The sequence below is a fragment of the Carassius gibelio genome, chromosome A13, assembly GCF_023724105.1.
Source record: "Carassius gibelio isolate Cgi1373 ecotype wild population from Czech Republic chromosome A13, carGib1.2-hapl.c, whole genome shotgun sequence".
NCBI classification, from domain to species: Eukaryota; Metazoa; Chordata; class Actinopteri; order Cypriniformes; family Cyprinidae; genus Carassius; species Carassius gibelio.
Genome location: NC_068383.1, coordinates 10,304,577 through 10,324,586, shown reverse-complemented (window position 1 = coordinate 10,324,586; position 20,010 = coordinate 10,304,577). Strand labels below are relative to the sequence as shown.

General features: G+C 37.2%; 2 protein-coding genes across 3 annotated transcripts in view; both read right to left on the bottom strand.

Annotated features, from left to right (window-relative positions):
- Positions 1-843: 843 nt before the first annotated feature.
- LOC128026631 (SERTA domain-containing protein 4-like) lies at positions 844-13,078 on the bottom strand. Of its 2 annotated transcripts, none has more exons than XM_052613874.1 (4): positions 12,565-13,078; positions 4,248-4,421; positions 3,915-4,042; positions 844-3,577 (listed from the first exon to the last, which is right to left on the bottom strand). In XM_052613874.1, the coding sequence occupies exons 2-4, from the start codon at positions 4,399-4,401 to the stop codon at positions 2,864-2,866; spliced, it is 996 nt and encodes a 331-aa protein (XP_052469834.1). In that variant the 5' UTR covers positions 4,402-4,421; positions 12,565-13,078; the 3' UTR covers positions 844-2,863. The 2 variants fall into 2 exon arrangements, with proteins under 2 accessions (XP_052469834.1, XP_052469835.1); XM_052613875.1 differs by having other exon boundaries at positions 4,248-4,416.
- Positions 13,079-17,958: 4,880 nt separating this feature from the next.
- LOC128026588 (synaptotagmin-14-like) overlaps positions 17,959-20,010 on the bottom strand; it is a 47,983-nt gene continuing 45,931 nt past the window's right edge. Inside the window, exon 9 of the mRNA XM_052613844.1 lies at positions 17,959-18,968. Coding sequence (XP_052469804.1) covers positions 18,655-18,968 — 314 coding nt within the window. The 3' untranslated portion in view covers positions 17,959-18,654. The remainder of the gene's footprint in view (positions 18,969-20,010) is intronic.

The following is a 20,010-nucleotide window of genomic DNA, read 5'->3' as shown; positions in this document are numbered from 1 at the left end:
CGGCACGACACCTTTTGCCAGGCCGCTTACTCTGAGCCAGAGCTACCCTTGTTTTAAATAATCTTTCACGTGAGGTTTTCGCAAAACCCTTTATCTAATAGTGACTACAAACTTAAGTGGTGAAGATAAGACTGCATTTTTGGACTACATTTCAGAAGATTCAAGACGGTTTCACACTGCGGGACATTTCCACGGGTGGACGGATGAGCGGGTATTGAAACAGTTCACATGCTACTGTACTTCCACAAGCAGTGTTATTAACCTGATAAATTTGCAAACAAAGACAATGACAAATTGTATAATGTCAAAACATGACGACGAACCTGAGGTGTGAAAGATGGACCAAAATAACTTACAATGTTTAAAATCACATCTGGTGAATTTCAAAGGTGAAAAGCCCATATGAAAACTAGATTTTCCAACAACATCCAGAGGTGGACTCAGTGAATCACATCATCTCATCATGTCTACTTCAATGGAAGCACTCTGTGCTCAATCTAGGAACATCTCATACCAGGGTGTGTGACGACGTTTATGTGAGTTTTCATAATAACCACTGAGTGTATGTGTGCATGATTGATTGTGGGGTGTGTGTTTGCCATGAACCATTTTTTTTGCCTCAGGGGATCCCAGACTGCTCTTCCAGTAAACATTGTTTCCATAGTGATAATGGGTAAGAGAGGAAGGATGCGAAAAGGTGACAGCAAGAGTAATAAGAAAGTGAATGAGTGAGAAAATATGTGTGTTTGTGTGTGAGCGAGTTAGTGAGAGAGAGAGAGAGAGAGTCCAAAGAAATGAGCTGCATGCCAGATATAATCACATCACAAGGAGATAAAGGGAACATTGTAAGCTTGGGATCATTCCTTTATTCTTAACACATCTCACAAAAAACACACACATTCAAACCTGAAAAAATGTTTAAAGAGCAGGTCATATGGTATTTTAAAGTGTCCTAATATTGTGTTGGAGTCCCCTACAACAGGTTTAAATGCATCTAAGGTCAGAAAACTTTGTACATTTCTCTGAATATACATTTAATATAAGAATAATTTTTTCAGTTATTTCGAAATGATTCTCGAAGCAGTTCTGAGCTTAAAGGGTTAGTTCACCCAAATAATCAAAATTATGTCATTATTAACTCACCCTCATGTCGTTCCAAACCCGTGAGACCTCCGTTCATCTTCGGAACACAGTTTAAGATATTTTAGATTTAGTCCGAGAGCTCTCAGTCCCTCCATTGAAACTGTGTGTACGGTGTACTGTCCATGTCCAGAAAGGTAAGAAAAACATCATCAAAGTAGTCCATGTGACATCAGAGGGTCACGCGAACGAATCACTCGATGTAACCGGATCTTTTTGAACCAGTTCACCAAATCGAATTGAATCGTTTGAAATGTTTTGTGTCTCCAATACGCATTAATCCACAAATGACTCAAATGAAGCTGTTAACTTTTTTAATGTGGCTGACACTCCGAGTTAAAATAAACCAATATCCCGGAGTAATTCATGCACTCAAACAGTACACTGACTGAACTGCTGTGAATAGAGAACTGAAGATAAACACTGAGCCAAGCCAGATAACGAACAACAGACTGACTCGTTCACAAGTCAAGAACCGGGTGCATTGGTTTTCGGATCACCGGTACTTCTTTCGGACAGTTCGATTCAATAAACCGGTTGAAGAAAACGGTTAAACGGTTCTTTTGCGCTCGACGTAATGACGTCATTGGCGATGATTGCCCTTGATTCAATCCTTCGGTTTACCTGGGCTCATAACATTAGCACAGAATCAGTTCAGAATGAATCACCAAAAGAACCAGTTTGGTTCAGACGCGCTGTGTGTAAGTCTGCTAATGCGCAGTTATCATCAGCTCCTCGGTTCTCCAATCGTGTTGTGTTTATTGAAATAAAAAAATAAATGTAGAGAAAACACATAAACAAAGAAAGTGCATGAAATAAAAACTTTCATAGTGACTGAAGATTCTCTCATTCGCACCAATAATCACTTGAATCAGTGGACCTCAAAAAAACTAATTAATAGGGATAATAAGTTAACTGTATCTGTGATCTCTGTCAGCAAACATCAATTAGGTTGTTTTATCTCATGAATATGCAAATGTATGAAATGTTAAGGGTGCTAAATGAAATAGTATTTTATTAAACATTATGGCCACCTTCAGGGCCTCATGCATTCTGGCTAAAATCCACTGCCTGTAAACATGATCGTCATGGAAAGCAACCTATGACATGCATTTCTCAAGTGCCTATGAAATTTCGAACATTTTATTATTATTAGCATTTTTTTTTCTTTACAAATTCTAAATGAGTGTGAATCTTTTTTACTTCACATGGTGCCCATCACTATGGAAGGCTATTTCTGCCATGGAATAGATAAAATTGCAGAATTGCAAGATATAAACCTCAAATTATTGAAAATTCAGCAATTTCCGATATGTAATAAAATAAGATAAATGTTACTTTTTTTTATTCAATTTTTTTTTTCCCTATAACAACTGTGAGTTTATATTTTGCAACTCTTGTCTTTTCTTCTCAGAACTGTGAGTTTATTTAAACGAGCTTCCATACTTTGCGGATTAAACTGGTTCAGTCACAAATATCTATAAACACATCAAACAGATTAAACAGGAACATTTAAGGCACAGTATGGTATTTTTCGCAAGAGACAAGCAATATGTGAATTCACTGTCCCTTTTGATCTGGGATGTTGCGGAATCCAGAAGTACAAAAAAGTACCTAAAAATTCAAAAACATTGACCATTGATATTCTGGTTCCTATACGTAACATCTATTTGGCCGCTGGAAACCAGTTTCTTCCTTTGTTTCCACAGCAAGTGTTCAGTTGTTATTTTCCCCTCACGTGAGCCCTGGTGAGAGGCCCATGGTGTCCAGTACCTATAGCGTCTGTAATCCATCGCTGTGAAACCTCTCCTCCTCTAACCCTCTCCTTCCCTTTCTCTCTCTCTCTCTCCTGGGTCTCGTTTTCCCTGTGGCTCTGTGGACGTAGACCATCCCACGTCCTGTTCTGCTCTCTGGTTTCAGCTTGACAGAGAGCCAACATAGGACACACAGAGTCCTCTTCTTCATCACTGTCTTCCTCCTCGTCCTCCTCCTCCAGCAGCTGTGGAAATCTAACTGAAGATGGTGATGAAGAAGTAGGGTGAGAGTTGGTGTATACATCCCGTTCGTACACAGACAGAGGAAGCTGAAGGTAACGGCCGGCTGCGTATAAACAGCAGCAGGCTGGGATGCACTCTGGGCCTTCCCTCCTCAGCAGACGCAGGCGTTTGCGGTACGGCCCAGGTGGCGTAATGCAGGGCTGCAGGACTGGAGGGGGAAGAGGGTTATTTGTGGCAGGGGATTGGAGGGGACAAGGTGTTGCTGTGGGACCCGATGGGAAGCACCAGTCACTCTGAAGGAGGATTTCATTTCTGAGGCGACGGAGAAGGTTGTTGATGAGCACGGAGCGCCGTAAGAAGGACTCTGGGTCATCCATGAAACGCAGTTTCGAAAGAGAGAGACGGAGAATGTGAGTGCGCTCCTCCAGGACCGGTGACACCTGTTGGCCCGGAAGACAAGTTGAGAATTCATAAGTGAGGTCAGGTCAGCTATCAAGTTAATATGTATGATTCATGTGTTGTGAGGATCAAATTATTTGTTTTGTTTGAAGAGGTATGTACTGTCATTAATTGATAAACATTAAATTAGGGAACTAAAAACTTTTAGAAGATAAAAAAACAAGTGGTGCTTATTGGAGACGTGAATCAGTGCAAGTTTGGACTTACATCTTAGTCTGGGACTAGGCTTAAGCCTTGACTGTGAAACCTGGAGTAAAAGTGTTGTACTATAAATAATATAAAATGGTGTGTAGATTTATGTAGGCCTAGAAGACTTACAGTGTGGCAGTAACTCCTGAAGCTCAGTACAGGTTCTTCATCCTCCACGAACTTCCTCTTGAAATAAGAGATCCGTGACATGGCCACACGATCCATCACATGATCAGGAGCTCGTCTGTGATGGGGCGCTGGAGATAATGGGAAGGTTCATTAATTGTCTAAGTCTTCTAGATTAAAGACCAGTATGATGGGAATTCCTGGCCTATTTTAGTTCCCAAATTAGATAACAGATTTTATAACATCTACTTTGGAACAGAACATCATCAGCACTCAGCATCAGCATTGTTCGTGTTCATAGTAGTCTGTTTTTCAGAGAGGAGATTAGTTTCAGACCTTCTATGAGCCCATGGGTGTCACCCCCTGGTGGTGAGGGGGTGGAGATACAGCTTTTACTGCAATGTTCAGATTCCCAGATCGGATGGTAGATGGATGGCGGGGCTTCTGCCTCAGGCTCACAAAATGGGTTCATTGATAGGACCAAAGCCATAGTTTCGCCTCAGTCCTGAACTACAAACACACAAAGATAATTATTTAAAAAAAAATCACGTCATTAAAAAGCACATCATGTCATTCCAACACTATGACTTCTCGTCTTCCATGGAATACAGAAGATGTGTTTTATCCCCTGTCAGTGCCAGCGGGGTCCAGTGTTGCTTTGTACCCCATTAACTTTGTATTCACAAAAAGAGTTGAAATATTTATATATATTCAAATCTGTTCTACATACTGTATTTATAATACATACAGTATAGGCTACAAATGACATGCGTTGCATAAAAATCATACAGGTTTGGAACCACATATAGATGAGTAAAAGATGAAAGAATGTAGATTTTTTTAATGAAATATCCCTTAAAACACAGGTTTTCATTTAAGACTGTCTGAATACAGTATATGTACTGTACCACTATTCAGTTTGTGTGTTCATAGAGAAGTCATATCTTAAAATGTTTTTGCTATTGATTTAAACACGAGTCACACTTCAAGAAAAGTTTGATGTCAGTAAAGTTTTTGCAATCAACTCATAATTTAAATCCTTTAATAACAGTCTCTTTGTGAAGCTTGTGTTACATTTGTGACAGGTTTACAAAACAATCTGTGCTGAAATTTGCAGCTAATACTGTTAAGATGTAATTGAAATGATCACAGTCTTAAAAATAAACAGCCACTAGATTATTTGTGGCTTTCATTGAGAGTCTTGCATTCTAGTTATCAACACATGTTATTTTCTCACTGGGGAGCAAGTTTTGCATTCTGAAAGTTGCAGTATGTTCTCATATTACAATGAACTCTTTTATCTCAAAAGAGCAAGGAAAAGTTGAGTCCTCATTAAGACCCTTTTAAAGAAAGCAATCTCTTAACAACACTGTGCTACTCCATTATACACTTCGGTTGTAGACTTATTTCCTCTATCTTTGAAGATTACACTAACAAGGCATTTGAAAAACACATCAAGACTCTTTAAAAAAGCTAATAGAGCAAAAACACACACTCGGAAACACTCAGATAATGAGATAGAGTGAGAAAAAAATTCAATAGAAGTTGCTGAAGGGAAGGTATCTGTTTGTGTGATCGGTCTTTAATCATTTTGTTCTCTGTTCTACCACACGCAGTGACAGGGGAGAGAGAGGATAAGTTCTGGATGACTGCCTCTACAAAGGTCATTAATCTTCACTGACAGTTTCTTTCACACACACTATTACTCTCATGTAGTGGTTTCAGTTGGCACTTATTGAACTGCTAGTTTTCTGATAAACTTTGTTGTCACGTGAGAATTGTATCTGGTGACACAATTGTCATATGACAACAAATAAAGTTTATTTGATATATTAGGGCTGTCAACTGATTAAAATATAGAATTCAAATGATATATTAATTAATTATTCAAATTAATCATATATTTTAGTGTTAACTGAGAAAATTCCCAGAATGAGGAGAATTTATTACACTGTTGTGGCAGACAAAAGAACTGACATATATATATATATATATATATATATATATATATATATATATATATATATATATATATATATATATATATATATATATATATATATGTATATATATATATATATATATATATATATATATATATATATATGTATTTATTGATAATTGTCAACCTTTTTAACATTTTCTTTTTCTGGGGAATGTACTGTGTTGTGGAATTCACATACAGGTTCATGGACATGACTAATTGTGTTAATGTTATTGCATTAATTTTTAAATAATCAATTGCACTAAATGAGAAGTCTGTAAAGCAAATATTGTAAAAATTTCACATACTTTTTTTTTTTTTGCATGCACACAAATGCAAAAATGGTTCCTTTTGCAGTAAACTTAATTCGGCTGTAATAACCTGTCCTGTTTTTGGTCGGTTTCTGCAGGGTTTGGATCACACTGAGCTCATGTGAGCGAGACGTGTTTAATCAAAGCAGATCCTCCTCTCCCTTGTACTGTTACCTGTTTCTCATTCCGCCCACAATTCTGCTTTGAATTTATGCTTTAGAAGACAGAGAGCTGACATAGAAGCAGAGCTCTCTCTCTCTCTCTCTCTCACACACACACACACACTGTCTGTCTTTGTCTCTTTGCTAGTTTTGTGCTTTTATTCACTCTCTCTCTCTCTCTCCACCTCTTTAACTTTCATTTTCATGTGAAGAAAACATAAAAAAGGTGCTGGATGCGTTGGATTTGCAGCTCATCAGTCACACACGCACACATACACAAATATCACAGGGTACAGAAGGGAGTGTGTATTAGAACTGTGAAGCGCAGTAATGCTAAAACTACAAATAATAGAAAGCAGTTGATGCTAAAACCAGACAGAGAGAGTGAAAGAAAGAAAAAATGAGTGATCTAAACTAAGGAATCGTGTAAGGGATAAACTTTCTGTTTTTGCAATCGTGGTTTTTCCTATGCAAAAACCACAATTACATTTTTCCATTGAGGTAATGTAGTCTTTGGCTTAACTTACTAAAACCAAAACATCCAAAGCTCATGAAGCTCTTTACTGGGTCATAAAAGCTGTTAAAACTGTAAAGCTCATTCACTCATTTGCTTAATGGGGACTTACTGTACTGTGTGTGTGTGTGTGTGTGTGTATATATATATATAAGAAGCTCTTCTTATGCCCTCAAAGGCAGGTTTTGCCAGATTTGCTAACTTCTTGGAACATGCACTTCTCATGTATAGTTTATTAGGAACAATAGTCTTATTGAGTGGTTATTCTACCTTGAAATTTAATCCTTTGAAATGATTTAAACAGTTTTCAAAATGCTTCGTCGCTAGAAGTTAAGCTAGAAGTTAGAAGAGAGAGAGTCAGAGCAGACAGAAAGAAAACAAAGCATTGCACAATTAGTCAGGTTTTGAAAAGAGCTTTAGGCATCAGCTCATATCATGCTCTGCTCTTTGGAAAACCAGGTTGACAGATCATTCTAAAACTCCAGTGAATGTCGACCACAAACTTGTTCTTGGCACATGCACAGAGCTAGAGAGTCATCAGAAACGCCACAGTCTGCGCACACGGCGTGACCCAGAAACAGACCCGTGATTTATGAGAAACATGAGTAACTGATATAAACACACGTTCAATGATGTAAATTATGACAAAATATGGAGGTAAAACAGAGAGACAACAATATTTCATGGGTATTTATGACTTTCTATTGAGTTTAATAAACATAAAAAAATAGTTCAAGCTAAATGTATTTATTTATTTTTAATTTACACACTCACATGACTTTCTTTTTCTTCTGTGGAACAGAAAAGTTGACAATTCTGAATATTGAATGGTACGACAAAGAAGCAGCATAAAAGTATCATAAAAGTGGTCCATGCAACTTATGCACTATATTACAAGTCTTCTAAAGCCATATGATATTTTTGTCTTGTAAACAAACAAAGCAAGTTGTTCACTAAAAAAATATTGGCTTCCACTGTAGGTCTCAAATCTTATTTATGTCTGCATTCAGTTATATATTGAGCCTTTAGGCAAATTAATTGCATCATGTTTGATGACTGTCAATAACTACAAAGCTGACATGATGTCTAAAAGTGACATTTAATATGAACGCTACGGCAGAGGGAGAACAGGGTATAATGACTTAAATTTTCATTTCTTAACACAAAGTTTGTATCGCTTCAGACGTCTTATAATGCAAGTTGCATGAACCAGTTTATGATGCTTTTATTTTGCTTTTTTTGGGGCCATAGAAGAAAAAAGATTTGGAATGACATGAAATACATCTTTAATTCATGAATGCAGAACCCACACTGACTACAAAGAGTCACATAGTAATGTGTGAAACACACCCTGCTGAAGTGATGCCCCAATCTACCATCAGGTGAAAAGATTACACACACACACTTACACACCTCGCCAGGAACTATCATCCATCTGCACAGAAACTGCTTTTTGCCTGGGTGCTGGAAGCATTTAAACCACATGTGTCCTCCTCAGGGTGCAGGACTTCCATTCAACAGTTTGGGTTAAAGCTTTCCATGACCTGAATCTATCAGCGAGACAGAGGAGGTTTATTTAAGAATTGAAATGTTGCATTGGGGATCTGAACACATCCTGCAGACTGTAATCTAGGTCATTAGGTAGTCTCTTTCATTCTCTCATGCTCAGACAGAAAATGTAGGCAACACCCAGCTGAGGAGGTAAAACATCCATCTAAACATGTTTCACACACACATACAAAGCCTGAGGAAAGAGAGGAGGGAATGAGGGAAAAAAATGAAAGAGAAAAAAAGAGAAGCAGGAACACCTTTCCCGCCTGCCAAGAGCTATGTGGCTGCTCAGCTTGTCTAGGTTAAATCAAACTCAGAGGGAGAGAGAAAAAAAAGAGTTGCACTATGTCTATACTGCAAGCAAAGACTGTAACGGTGTTAGACAGATAAAATAAGAGAAAAATTATACTGACTTCGGCCAGCAGTCCTCGTGTGTGTGTGTGAGCTTATGTGTGTGTGAGGTTAGCACAGTAACATGATCGTGCTGACACAAACGCCACATCAGTTCTGAAGGAATGTTCTGGCTATCCATGCATCCCTGCTGTTAAGAGTCAGAGCTTGAAGCTGTGTGTGTGTGTGTGTGTGTGTGTGTTTTAGAGACAGAGGAAGGGCAATACATGCTCTCTGTATACTCAAAAGGGGCAGGGTAATCACATAATTCCTGCTATCATTTAAATGAGTATGATATTTACATCACGGTGGTCTCTGATTTATTATGTTATGGCTGTGATTTATTTGTGTTTAGACAGCAACACTTTTTATTAGTGTCTACTGAAAGTCTATATATTGTCTTATAAATGGCTGCCCACTGCTCCAGGTGTGTGTTCACGGTTTGTGTGTGTTCACTGCTGTGTGTGTGCACTTTGGATGGGTTAAATGCAGAACACAAATTCTGAGTATGGGTTACCATACTTGGCTGTATGTCACGTCACTTTTTATAAACTCACGAAACATAAAAAAACAACAACATTTGATTAATTTATCATAATAATATTATTAAAATCATATAAAAACTATATTGTGGGTGAAAACCAACTCATCTTAGTATAGAAACTAAATTAGCTATCTATTAATTCCTTTTTTTTGCTTTATAATACCAAATAAAAAATATTTTCAAGTAAATATAAAAAAAAAGGAATTAAAAACTGTTTAAATTAGGGCTGCACGATTATGACAAAAATCATAATTGTTGATTATTCCCTTAAAATTGTTATTGCAATTATTAATTATGATTATATTCAATTTACATTGAATGATGTTTATACCATTGTTTGATGCAACTGCATGCCATATTTTTATACGAAAATAAACTGAAAAACTTTTATATGAAAGTTAAACCTGAAAACACTCTAACTGAAAAAACGTTTAGTGCTGTTCTATAGTATTATCCTCAAATGTCAACTATACATCGGATTGGTTTCTTCTTTAAATTATAAAAAAGTTAAAATATGAATGGATATTAATGGTATTAATCTCTTATGCTCACCAAGGCTTATTTATTTGATCAGAAAACTGTAATACTGTGAAAACTATTACAATTTAAAATGTTTTCTATTGTATTGTTTATTAAATTGTATTTTAATGTTAAAAACTGTTGCACTACTTAAAGGGGCCATGAACTGAGAGTCAAATTTCCCTTGATCTTTTAGGTCAATGTACTATGAAAACATTTTGTAAGTTTCAGAACTCTTTTGTACTGACTTTGACTTTAACTTGACTTTTATTAGTTCATAAACAACTTTTATTGAAACCAAGCTATCAAAATGACTTGGTTTGGAAGATACTGTGCAGTGTAAGTTTTGAAGAAACCTTCCTTCCTTGTGATCCTAACACCGTCTCTACATCGGATGTGAGTGTTTTTGTGGTGCAAATCCATTTCTCTTTCATGTGAAACACTGCATGTTTGTTTGCCTAACTTTTCTACTGATTCGTTTTTAATTGGCACTTTGACAGGCTTTTCAGACTGAAAGTAAAAGATGATGCAGTGCTGAGTCTGACTATATTGAATCCAACAGTAATATTGCAACAAAAAAGTGGGAGTAAATTTGTATTTACCACTATTGCACAGTCTGTTCCAGATAGTTTGATATATACTTAGTATTTTTATGTTTTTAACCCAAATTACCCACTTTGTTTACAGAGTACGTCTATCTATTATTTTAATGTGCAACTGTTAGCCAATCATAGCAGTGGGCATTAATTTTCTTAGTTATATACATTATAAATGTCCATAAACCTTTGTTCTTTTTGTCCAATTTATTATGTCCTGCCCAATAAAAATAGATTAATTTCTTTAAAAAAAATACAAATAAATAAATATATATTTGTAGAGGATGGAGAGATGAAGAGTGTAATTTGACTATGCAAAAACCTGCTCATATAAATGTATATACTTGCTCTCAGATTGTGGATTATGTGTTTGTACCAAATTTGATGACAGTACAGTTTTTGCAACATACAATATCTAATGTTTATCTACAGCCTTTTGGTGAGTCGGTTCTGAATGTGATTGAAGGTTTGACATCAAGATGATCTGCACAGGATGTGCCATGTGGCTTCCAAACCACAGTTTGAAAGTTTGAAGTTTTAGATGATTAAGAGCAGCCTGCAGACTCCTCAGAAGTCTCTTGAAGTAAATCCTCACCATGCCCAGACACAAATGACTGGAACGGACTGATGAGAACCACAGGCGGTAAACGATTGCGTGGGTTTTCCTTTTTGCCTGCTGTAGATCGAGGGATCAATGTCTGGCAGTATGCCAGACACTCTTAAACTGGCACAGTGATCTCAGGGGGAATACCCACATGCACACGAACACACACACTCCTGCCCCACAGCATCAGGAACAGATGCCACAGCCAGCGCAGTGAACCCATTGCTGAGAATGAAGCAAATAATCCCACTCGCAAACACATACCATCTCAGCCACGCACAATAGTTTCTCTCTCTTACACAACAACAACAATAGCCTCACACACATAGAACTGTCCCTTGCCTTACACTACGCAGACACCAATGCACAATTTTCCTGTGCAACAGCAATTGCGCATTCATGAGGACAAAAACAAACACTCTGCGTCCATCTATAAAGTTATTGTGCTTTCATCTTGTACATTTCATCTCCTTGTAAGGGAATCAAGTGGTAACAGAATTCTGGCTCCCTGCCCTTACAACACACACACATTCAGAGCTTGAGTGTTTTAATGTGTGAAAGGAACATTGCTGTGTGTGTGTGTGTGTGTATATGTTTTTCTTTCCCGGTGGGGACTTAAACCTGGATACACACTGATTCATGGGGACTCGTGTCACCGTGGGGACCTAAATTGAGGTCCCCATGGGGAAACAAACTTATGAATCATGCATTTTTTTGAGAATGTAAAAATGCAGAAAGTTTTCTGTGAGGGGTAGGTTTAGGTGTAGGGTTGGTGTAGGACGATAGAGTACATAGTTTGTACGGTGCAAAAACCATTTATGCCTTTGGATAGTCCCCACCAGGACAGTAAACCAGATGTGTGTCTGTGTGTGTACGCTCATGTGTGTGCATTTGTGTGTGTGACCTCACTGTCATTGTGTAATTATAGTACATTTTACAAATTATAATATAAACATGAAAGAATAAAGATCTTTGATTGATGATACAGGATGGATGTAGCTCACATGTATGATACATGTGTTTTTTTTTTATTATATTTTTAATATATAGTCCCTATGAGCTATTGATATAAATGTTGATTTCAAATTATAGGACCATTTAATGCAAACTAGTGATGGCAAAAAAAAAAAAAAAAAAAAAAAATATATATATATATATATATATATATATATATATATATATATATATATGTATATAAAAAAGGACTACAAGAACCTATTGTACACACTTTGCCTTGTGCATTCCTCATATAAACAAAATATGTATGTAATATATGTAATATTTGATCATTAGTACCAGTTAACATAACACAAACGGGATTCTGTGTGTACTTCTGTTGTTCGCTCTTAACACACTTGAGAGATCACAAGTGTAGTTCATTTGTGTTGGCACTGTGCCATGTCGGTTTGCCTCCGGAGGCGGGTGGCGCGTAACTCTGAGCAGTGCGAATATGTCCAAATAATATGAACTTTTACTTACCTTTATCTATAATGGTGAATTAGTCAAAAAGAGTGCTGTTTTATTTAATCAGATGTGTCGTTGTGGACGCGCTCTCGTTTTCTCCTCTGGGCTCCGCTGCTGCAGTCCCGCTGGGTTCATCAGTAACTATCCACGATCCATCAGCGAGAGCCTTTTTGTCTTGCAATAATCGATAAGGTTCTGCTGGGAAAATATCATCCAAAGCCAAGCAGTCAATCAGCGCACGAACAAAGCCGCTGTGATGTGACGGAATCTCCGTTGCGTGTCCGCGCAGGTCGCTTTGCTTTGTGCCACAGTGACCTCACCGGCAGACGGTGCGATGTTATTGCGTTTGCTTTGAGCTGGGCTTGTTAACGTCAGTGGACACGAGCAGCGTCGCCCCATTCCTCGGAATAAACAGCAGCAGCTTTTTGCTCAGGATCAGTCGCGTCACGTCCCAGCAGCAATGCTTCCCCGGTGCTTTGTGTGTGTGTTTGTATGCGTGTCTGGTTTTGGTCAGAGGAGCTGCGTTTAAGTTGGGCCGGGAGCGCGCAGCAGAAGTAGAGCGGGCGGGCACGGCGCCAATCATCTGTTAGACATTTCCCTTTTGAGCGGCGGCCCGTATTTACCAGCCGCGCTCCTGAGCGGATTTCTTCGGTATTCCTTATAGAAGGTGGAGTGAACGCCAATGTGTGCCGATTTATTTGGCGCTTTGGCTGCGATTCAGGTCCCTCCATCACTTTCTGTCCTCTGACACGCACAAACACCTATACCTGTAGAGTGTAGCCTAAAGACCTCCCACAACCATGTTTGTTTTTGTTTGTTTATGATTTTTAGATTTTATTTTTCCCATCTACTTTTTAAAAGTTCCATCAGTTTGTGTTTGAGGATATTTTGTGGACACATTACTGTTTCGAATTTTGGCCCCCACAACTACAATCATACACACACACACACACACAGAAAGACACAAAGGCTTTTTTCTTGCTCAGTTTCCCTCTTAACCGACTCCAGGTTCCAAAAAACACACCCTGTTTCTGGTTAGAAGCAGACATCCAATCCTGTGCCAGAATCTGTAATTTATTTTCTTGTGTGACAAGCAGCCCTGTGTTGAAGTACTTTTCCAGGTGATGGGGGCTTCAGAGAGAAACAGCATCTTTTAAATAAATGGAAACCACATATTGTGGTTTACTCTACCAGCACTTTTATAGTGCTCTGTACTTTATGTAGTCTGCAACATTGTACATTGAGCAGGCTATAAAAATTTATATTTTATTTAAGGATTAACCCATGATACACTTAAATTTTACATATTACTTTTATATAATTATTCCTTTTAAATTATTATTATTGTTTGGTTTGCCCCCATTTTTTGTTTATATCTGAAATTTGTGCATTTTTACAAATAGAATTGTAAACATTATGTTTTGTTAAACCTAAAATGACCATCGACAATAGTGCCATATTGGCTACAGTCCAGTACAAGTGGTTAGGTGAATATTTATTCCTTCTTTTATTTCAGCAGTAGAGGATGCCTAATCATTTTCAGTTATATACCCTCGTTTTGCTGTCTGTTCATCCTTTACTAGAGCTCTTGATCTGACAGCATGCTTCGGTTTCTGCTACATTCTGGTAGTAAGTTCACAGAGTTCAATTCTGCATTTATCTTTATTCACTTCAGCCACACAGTGAGGAATAAATATTGACTTGCACGGAGCTGCTGTCCATGTTTAAGCGCTTTGAAGAGAGCTCTTTCCCTCAGGATTAAAATGAAAGTTTAATGGGCCCTTCAAAATACACTTCCCCCACATGGACACACTTCAGGTAGTGACATCTACATATTTATGAGCATCCAAAGTGCATAGGAAAGAAGTATGTGAGAGATTTGTATGATGGTAAATGTATGTGTAAAAAGGTATGTGTGAGGCATTGCCGTCATAAAAAAAAAAAAAAAAAATCATTATCTACTCTAAACTCAGCCTCTCAGAATTTCATACTCTGACAGAAATTTGTCTTTGACACTGTTTCAAAAACTTCTGGAATCAACAGAGAGGATTTATAGTCATTGACAACTGGATTTTTTGCTCAAAGACTTTATGCGGCATCACATGGTCATGTAGTTTTCCCCTGTGCTTCTTGACCTCGTACACTAAATATAAAATTTCAACTTGCGTCCCATATTTCATTAGATTCAATCTAACATTCCTTGAAATAAAAACAGGCAAAGACATTTAGCAGATGTGTTTCTTTTCAAAATGATCTTTTTAATGTATCGTGTAAGACTTCATTTACAAATCAAATTACAGCAGTTGTACAGAAGTATGAATACACAAGGTGACACAACATCGCTGCAACATTTCAAAAACATCATAAAAACAATCTCCACAGAAAAGTAAGGCACCGACTGAATCGGTGGGTATACAGGCAATTCATTTAAAGCATTTGAAGAATAAACTGGAATGGCAAAATTAAAATAATTGCAAATATAAACATGTGCATAAAGTTCAGAACATATAACGTATAACGTATAAAATGTTTAAAACTTGTTTTAGTAGGAACACACCTTGTGAAAGTGGCATTTTAAACCTGAATCACATTGGGACACAGAGAGAGCACAAGGAGGGTGTGTGCTATGCTTTTTGTGCAATAAATCCTAAGAAAAATATATGCTGGTGTTTATCAGTTCTGTAAACTGAACAGAATCCCTGTCTCTGAGTTCAGAATAAGATGGGTCTTTAAATGACCGTCACTGTTCTGTTGTCTAAATACTTACAATCTTCTTACAAACAGACTACTGCAGAGTGGTGGGAGAGACTGCTGTGACAGCTGTGAGGTTTCATCAGGCTCTGGAAAGCCTCATTCACACACATTAAACATTATAAGAGAAAATGCTGTTTCATCTGTCAAGATGTTAAGAAACGCCTCTCCTTAAGACACCTCAGACATCTTTGCATGCAGTGTCTGTTTGGGCACTGTTTGAGAGAAGTTTTCTAGTTCCTAATAAAATGAAAACCTTGTCCTTATTCACTCACCCTCATGTTGTTCAAGTTAAATATAATGATTATTTTGTAAATTAGTAAAAAGTAGGTGATTTATACGAAGAAAAAAAAAGTATATTCCATATGTGTGTTATATTCCCAGTCCTCTAAAGAGATTTACTTTTGTAAAAGTTTGGGGTAACTACGTTTAAAAAAAAAAAAAAAATAATACTTTTATTAGTACTAGCAAAGATGCATTCAATTGATAAAAGGTTATTGTAACTAAAAATTATAAATCACTTTAATGCTTTTTTGTTTTAAACTTGCGCTGTATTAACTCACTGTAATTTTGACAGCTGTGGCATCTTCTCAGGCTTAAAAGTTGACTGAATGGTAAGAAGCGAAGAAGAATCTGAGAACGTCTCCCAGTCTCAGCATTAGAGGGAAATCTCAGCCCAGCTGTGTGTTTCGTGACACATGGTCAGCAAAGATATTGTCCAGTTGTGACTCTCTGAGAACCATCACTGTTTGAGACTCTTTCACAAGATGTGTTTCATGACTGTAATTATGTGCCCTAAACATGTGCTTAATTCTAGTACAAACATACCAGCTCAGAGTCCAGCTGCTCGCCACACTTGACTTTTTTCTTTCTTCTTCTCTCTCTTTTTCATACATCATCACCTGAAATGATGACATCAGCAGAGCTAAGAATACACATAACTGTATGTAACATACGCTCCCCTTATCTCTCACACTCATACTTTTTTTCTATCGACCTGCAAAACTGTAACAGGGACGAGGCGGTGAAGCTCTTTTTTGTTTGTTTTTGAACATTTATCTTGTCATATTTTGAAACCGTACACAGAATGAGTGGCACATTCACCAATAAAAAAAAAAAATCAACTGAACTGTGAAAGTAGAACAAAGTCTACAACTCCATACTGCTCACAGAGCTTCATACATTTACTAAGAAAGTGAGTCCATTTTCTCAGATTTATAGATACAAAAATAGATCAGCAAAATCTATGTGCCATTTACAGTACGTAACAATCACTGAGTGAGGTTGACCATTGCTCAAGAAAAGAAACTAGTTTAAGACAGGTTCACAGGTTGACCGCACAGAGATCTGGACACTTGTAAAGACAGAGCAAAATGCTGAGAAGCTTCCTTGCCATCACATAGTCTGAGCATCCTCACAGTTTCATCACTGGTCCACTACACTGGTCCACTACTGTTTCATTACCGTGTAAGGTCTCAGGTACAAAACGTGAACATTCAGGATTGTAAGGACACAAATTCAGTATAAAAGAGGGAACAGCCTGTTGTAAAAGTCTGGCAAATAAACACCCATATTATAAACTGTTAACTTAATGCAGCCTTCATTTCACCATGTTAGAAGCTATTCCAAAATTTCGCAATAGTCTCATGATTCAGAACAGTCACAGATTTGATTCTAAAGTCAAAGTAAGAGCTGATGATGCATGTGCTCATTGTTCTTCATCAGGAATGGTGTTTTTAAATGCTGTGTCATTTCCTCTATACAGAACATTACCGTCTGTTGGTCCGGACATTAATGCAGTTGTTATTGTTATCATTCTTTATGACTTTACAGTTGTGAAAACATTGTGGTCAATATTGTATAATTCAATTATCGCCAAGTTTGAACTGACATTATATTACTTTATTAGAATTATTTGAAGGTATTTCTTCTATAATGTATAGTTAAACTATAATAAATCAAAAATAAGGAAATTAATTAGTCTGTTTTACAGTTTTTTTATTTTAAGTTTTATAATATGTTTCATATCATGACTGCATTTGTCCAACAAATAATTTATATACTTTTTTTTTTTTTTACATAATAATTCATACTTTTATTATAAGGGTATTATTATATTAAAAGTGTTATAAATATATTATTATGTATAATATATAATTATTATATTAAGGTGTTTCTAGAAAAGTATAGTTAAAACAAAAGTTATATCCTTAATGTTATATTGAGAATGAATTATCTATTTGTTTTGTGGTGTGTTTCTGGTTGCTAATAAAAAAAATAGCTGACATATAATGCTGGATGACAGGCTGTATGTGGTGAAGCCTGAATTGGCACTACCTTTAAAAGTGGAATAAACTAAATCACATATTAGAAAAAGATCTAGACACACGTTGAGGAACCCAGCTATTCATATAGATACATCTGCCAGAGTTCCTATTAAAATACCCCAGGATGGCATCTAGTGAACTTGACAGTAATTTAAAAAAAGTGCTATACAAATAAACTTTAATTGAATTCAATTGAATTACCCTGTCCTACTTTGGTAGGTCAGAGTAATGCAATCTCAGGACAGCAGTTATAATCTGAGCCAAGATATTTAACTTATCTCACCTCTGCGGATCTTTCACGTCTGGATCTCACACAAATGAAAGTGAAAAGTGAAAGTGAAGTGACATTCAGCCAAGTATGGTGACCCATACTCAGAATTTGTGCTCTGCATTTAACCCATCCGAAATGCACACACACAGAGCAGTGAACACACACACACACACACTGTGAGCACACACCCGGAGCAGTGGGCAGCCATTTATGCTGCGGCGCCCGGGGAGCAGTTGGGGGTTCGATGCCTTGCTCAAGGGCACCTAAGTCGTGGTATTGAAGGTGGAGAGAGAGCTGTTCATGCACTACCCCCACCCACAATTCCGTCCGGCCCGAGACTAGAACTCACAACCCTTCGATTGGGAGTCCAACCCTCTAACCATTAGGCCACGCTTTCCCATATCTGTTTGTTCTTTCTCTTTTACTGTGCCTAAAACACCACAACCCCATTTGAATCTTAAGCAGAACAAAAACAGAAACACCAGTCAAAAAAAGATACAAATAAATATCTAAATAAAGATAAAAGTCTGCCTCAGTTGTTTTCTCCATTAACAGGGTGGCATCTCTAACCCTGTTCTCACCATTGTATCTAACACATTTTCCACAATGCATTGGGAAGGAGAGCAGATTACATCTGTGTTTCTCATAATGCACTGCAGTGAGGGCCAGCTCTGTCATCTTGGGGCCGTTCGAGGGCATGACCTGCTCTCTGTCCCCCATGCCATTACACACATCATGCCATCACTTGTTGACATTTTAGGACTCCAAAAGACTGTGCCATCGACACACCTGTTGTCCCTTCGATTCCTTCATCTGTGTCCAGTGTGTCAGCTCCTCCTCCCCAGAGCTGTTCAGCCCCAGAGAGATCCAGCCAATCATCTCCTTCCGTTTCATGCTGCGCTTGTTGTAGACCGACAGGATGAGTGTGACGTCGGAGAGCTGGAACAGAGCGACTTGGAACACGAAGGTCTCCTTGTAGGTGGGGTTGGGTTGGCCTCGGCAAATGGACGTCTTACACTTCGACATCTCTTGACCCATTGAGTTCAGTAGAGCCAGCTTTACATAAGTGTCTGAAACAGAATGAAACAGGGTGTCAGACAGAGAACATTTAATACTATGACCAGTAGTCCTAAAACTTTTACCATCAAATCAGTCAAGACTCAGTTTGATTTGATTTGACCATGAAAAATTTGAAATGACTTTCCTCAGCATTTCCTTAATGATTTTCCTAATCATTGTTTTGATTTTATTTAAAAAAAAAAAAAAAAAAAAAAAAAAAAAAAAAAAAATATATATATATATATATATTTTTTTTTTTTTTTTTATATACATTTTCATGTTGTCTAATATTAAAAAAGAAAATACATTATAGTATAATATAATATAATTTATTTTTTACCCAATTTGGAAACAGTTTTTAATGGTACATTTCTGCTTTTTGTTTGATTTATTCTTAAAAACAAGAAAAAGCTCAGTATTAGTGACAAGATGAAGAAACATAGTTTTATCAAATAAATATTTATTATTTTAAGTTTTTTTTTCCCCTGCAAAACAAGACAATAATTCGGATTTGAAAAATGGAAAATCCAAAAAAAAAGAAAAAAAAAAAAGGAAAGTAACAAAAATAAAAGAATTACAACCATTTTCAGCTGGGAATAAAATACAAAAAGATAATACTATTACAAAAACTGTAGGTTCGGAAGTGAGGACGTTAAATTAAGAGTCAAGATATAACATTGTGGTACAGCTTCTTTGCCACATGGAGGTTTTCTATACTACAGTTCCAGCCTGGCAACGCTTCAGTCTCTCAGTTTATTTGAAAAGCAATTGATTATTCCATTCATTAATACAGGCTGAAATTTATTGGCTGAAAATGGGCCATTCAGTTTGTTTTTTACATTAACGCTTGGCACTAATCAATGCACACTGATTAATAATTGAGTCCCGCAGCACTCCTCTGTCTTCTCCTTTCAGAACCTTTTGAACTGCGACTCTACATGCATTCAGAGCAGACTCTGCGGTAGCTTGAGGCCTTTCACCGGGTTTAATTCAGAGTGCAGTTGAACTCCTCTGAGCGTGCTTTCTGCTGCCCTGCCTGAATACACTACAATA

Excerpts from the sequence above, each read along its gene's own strand:
- LOC128026631 (XM_052613874.1), bottom strand. The coding sequence starts at position 4,401 with ATGGCTTTGGTCCTATCAATGAACCCATTTTGTGAGCCTGAGGCAGAA. Across the intron at positions 4,043-4,247 it reads CACCCATGGGCTCATAGAAG|CGCCCCATCACAGACGAGCT; the intron begins GTCTGAAACTAA and ends CATTATCTCCAG. Across the intron at positions 3,578-3,914 it reads TCAGGAGTTACTGCCACACT|GTGTCACCGGTCCTGGAGGA; the intron begins GTAAGTCTTCTA and ends CCGGGCCAACAG.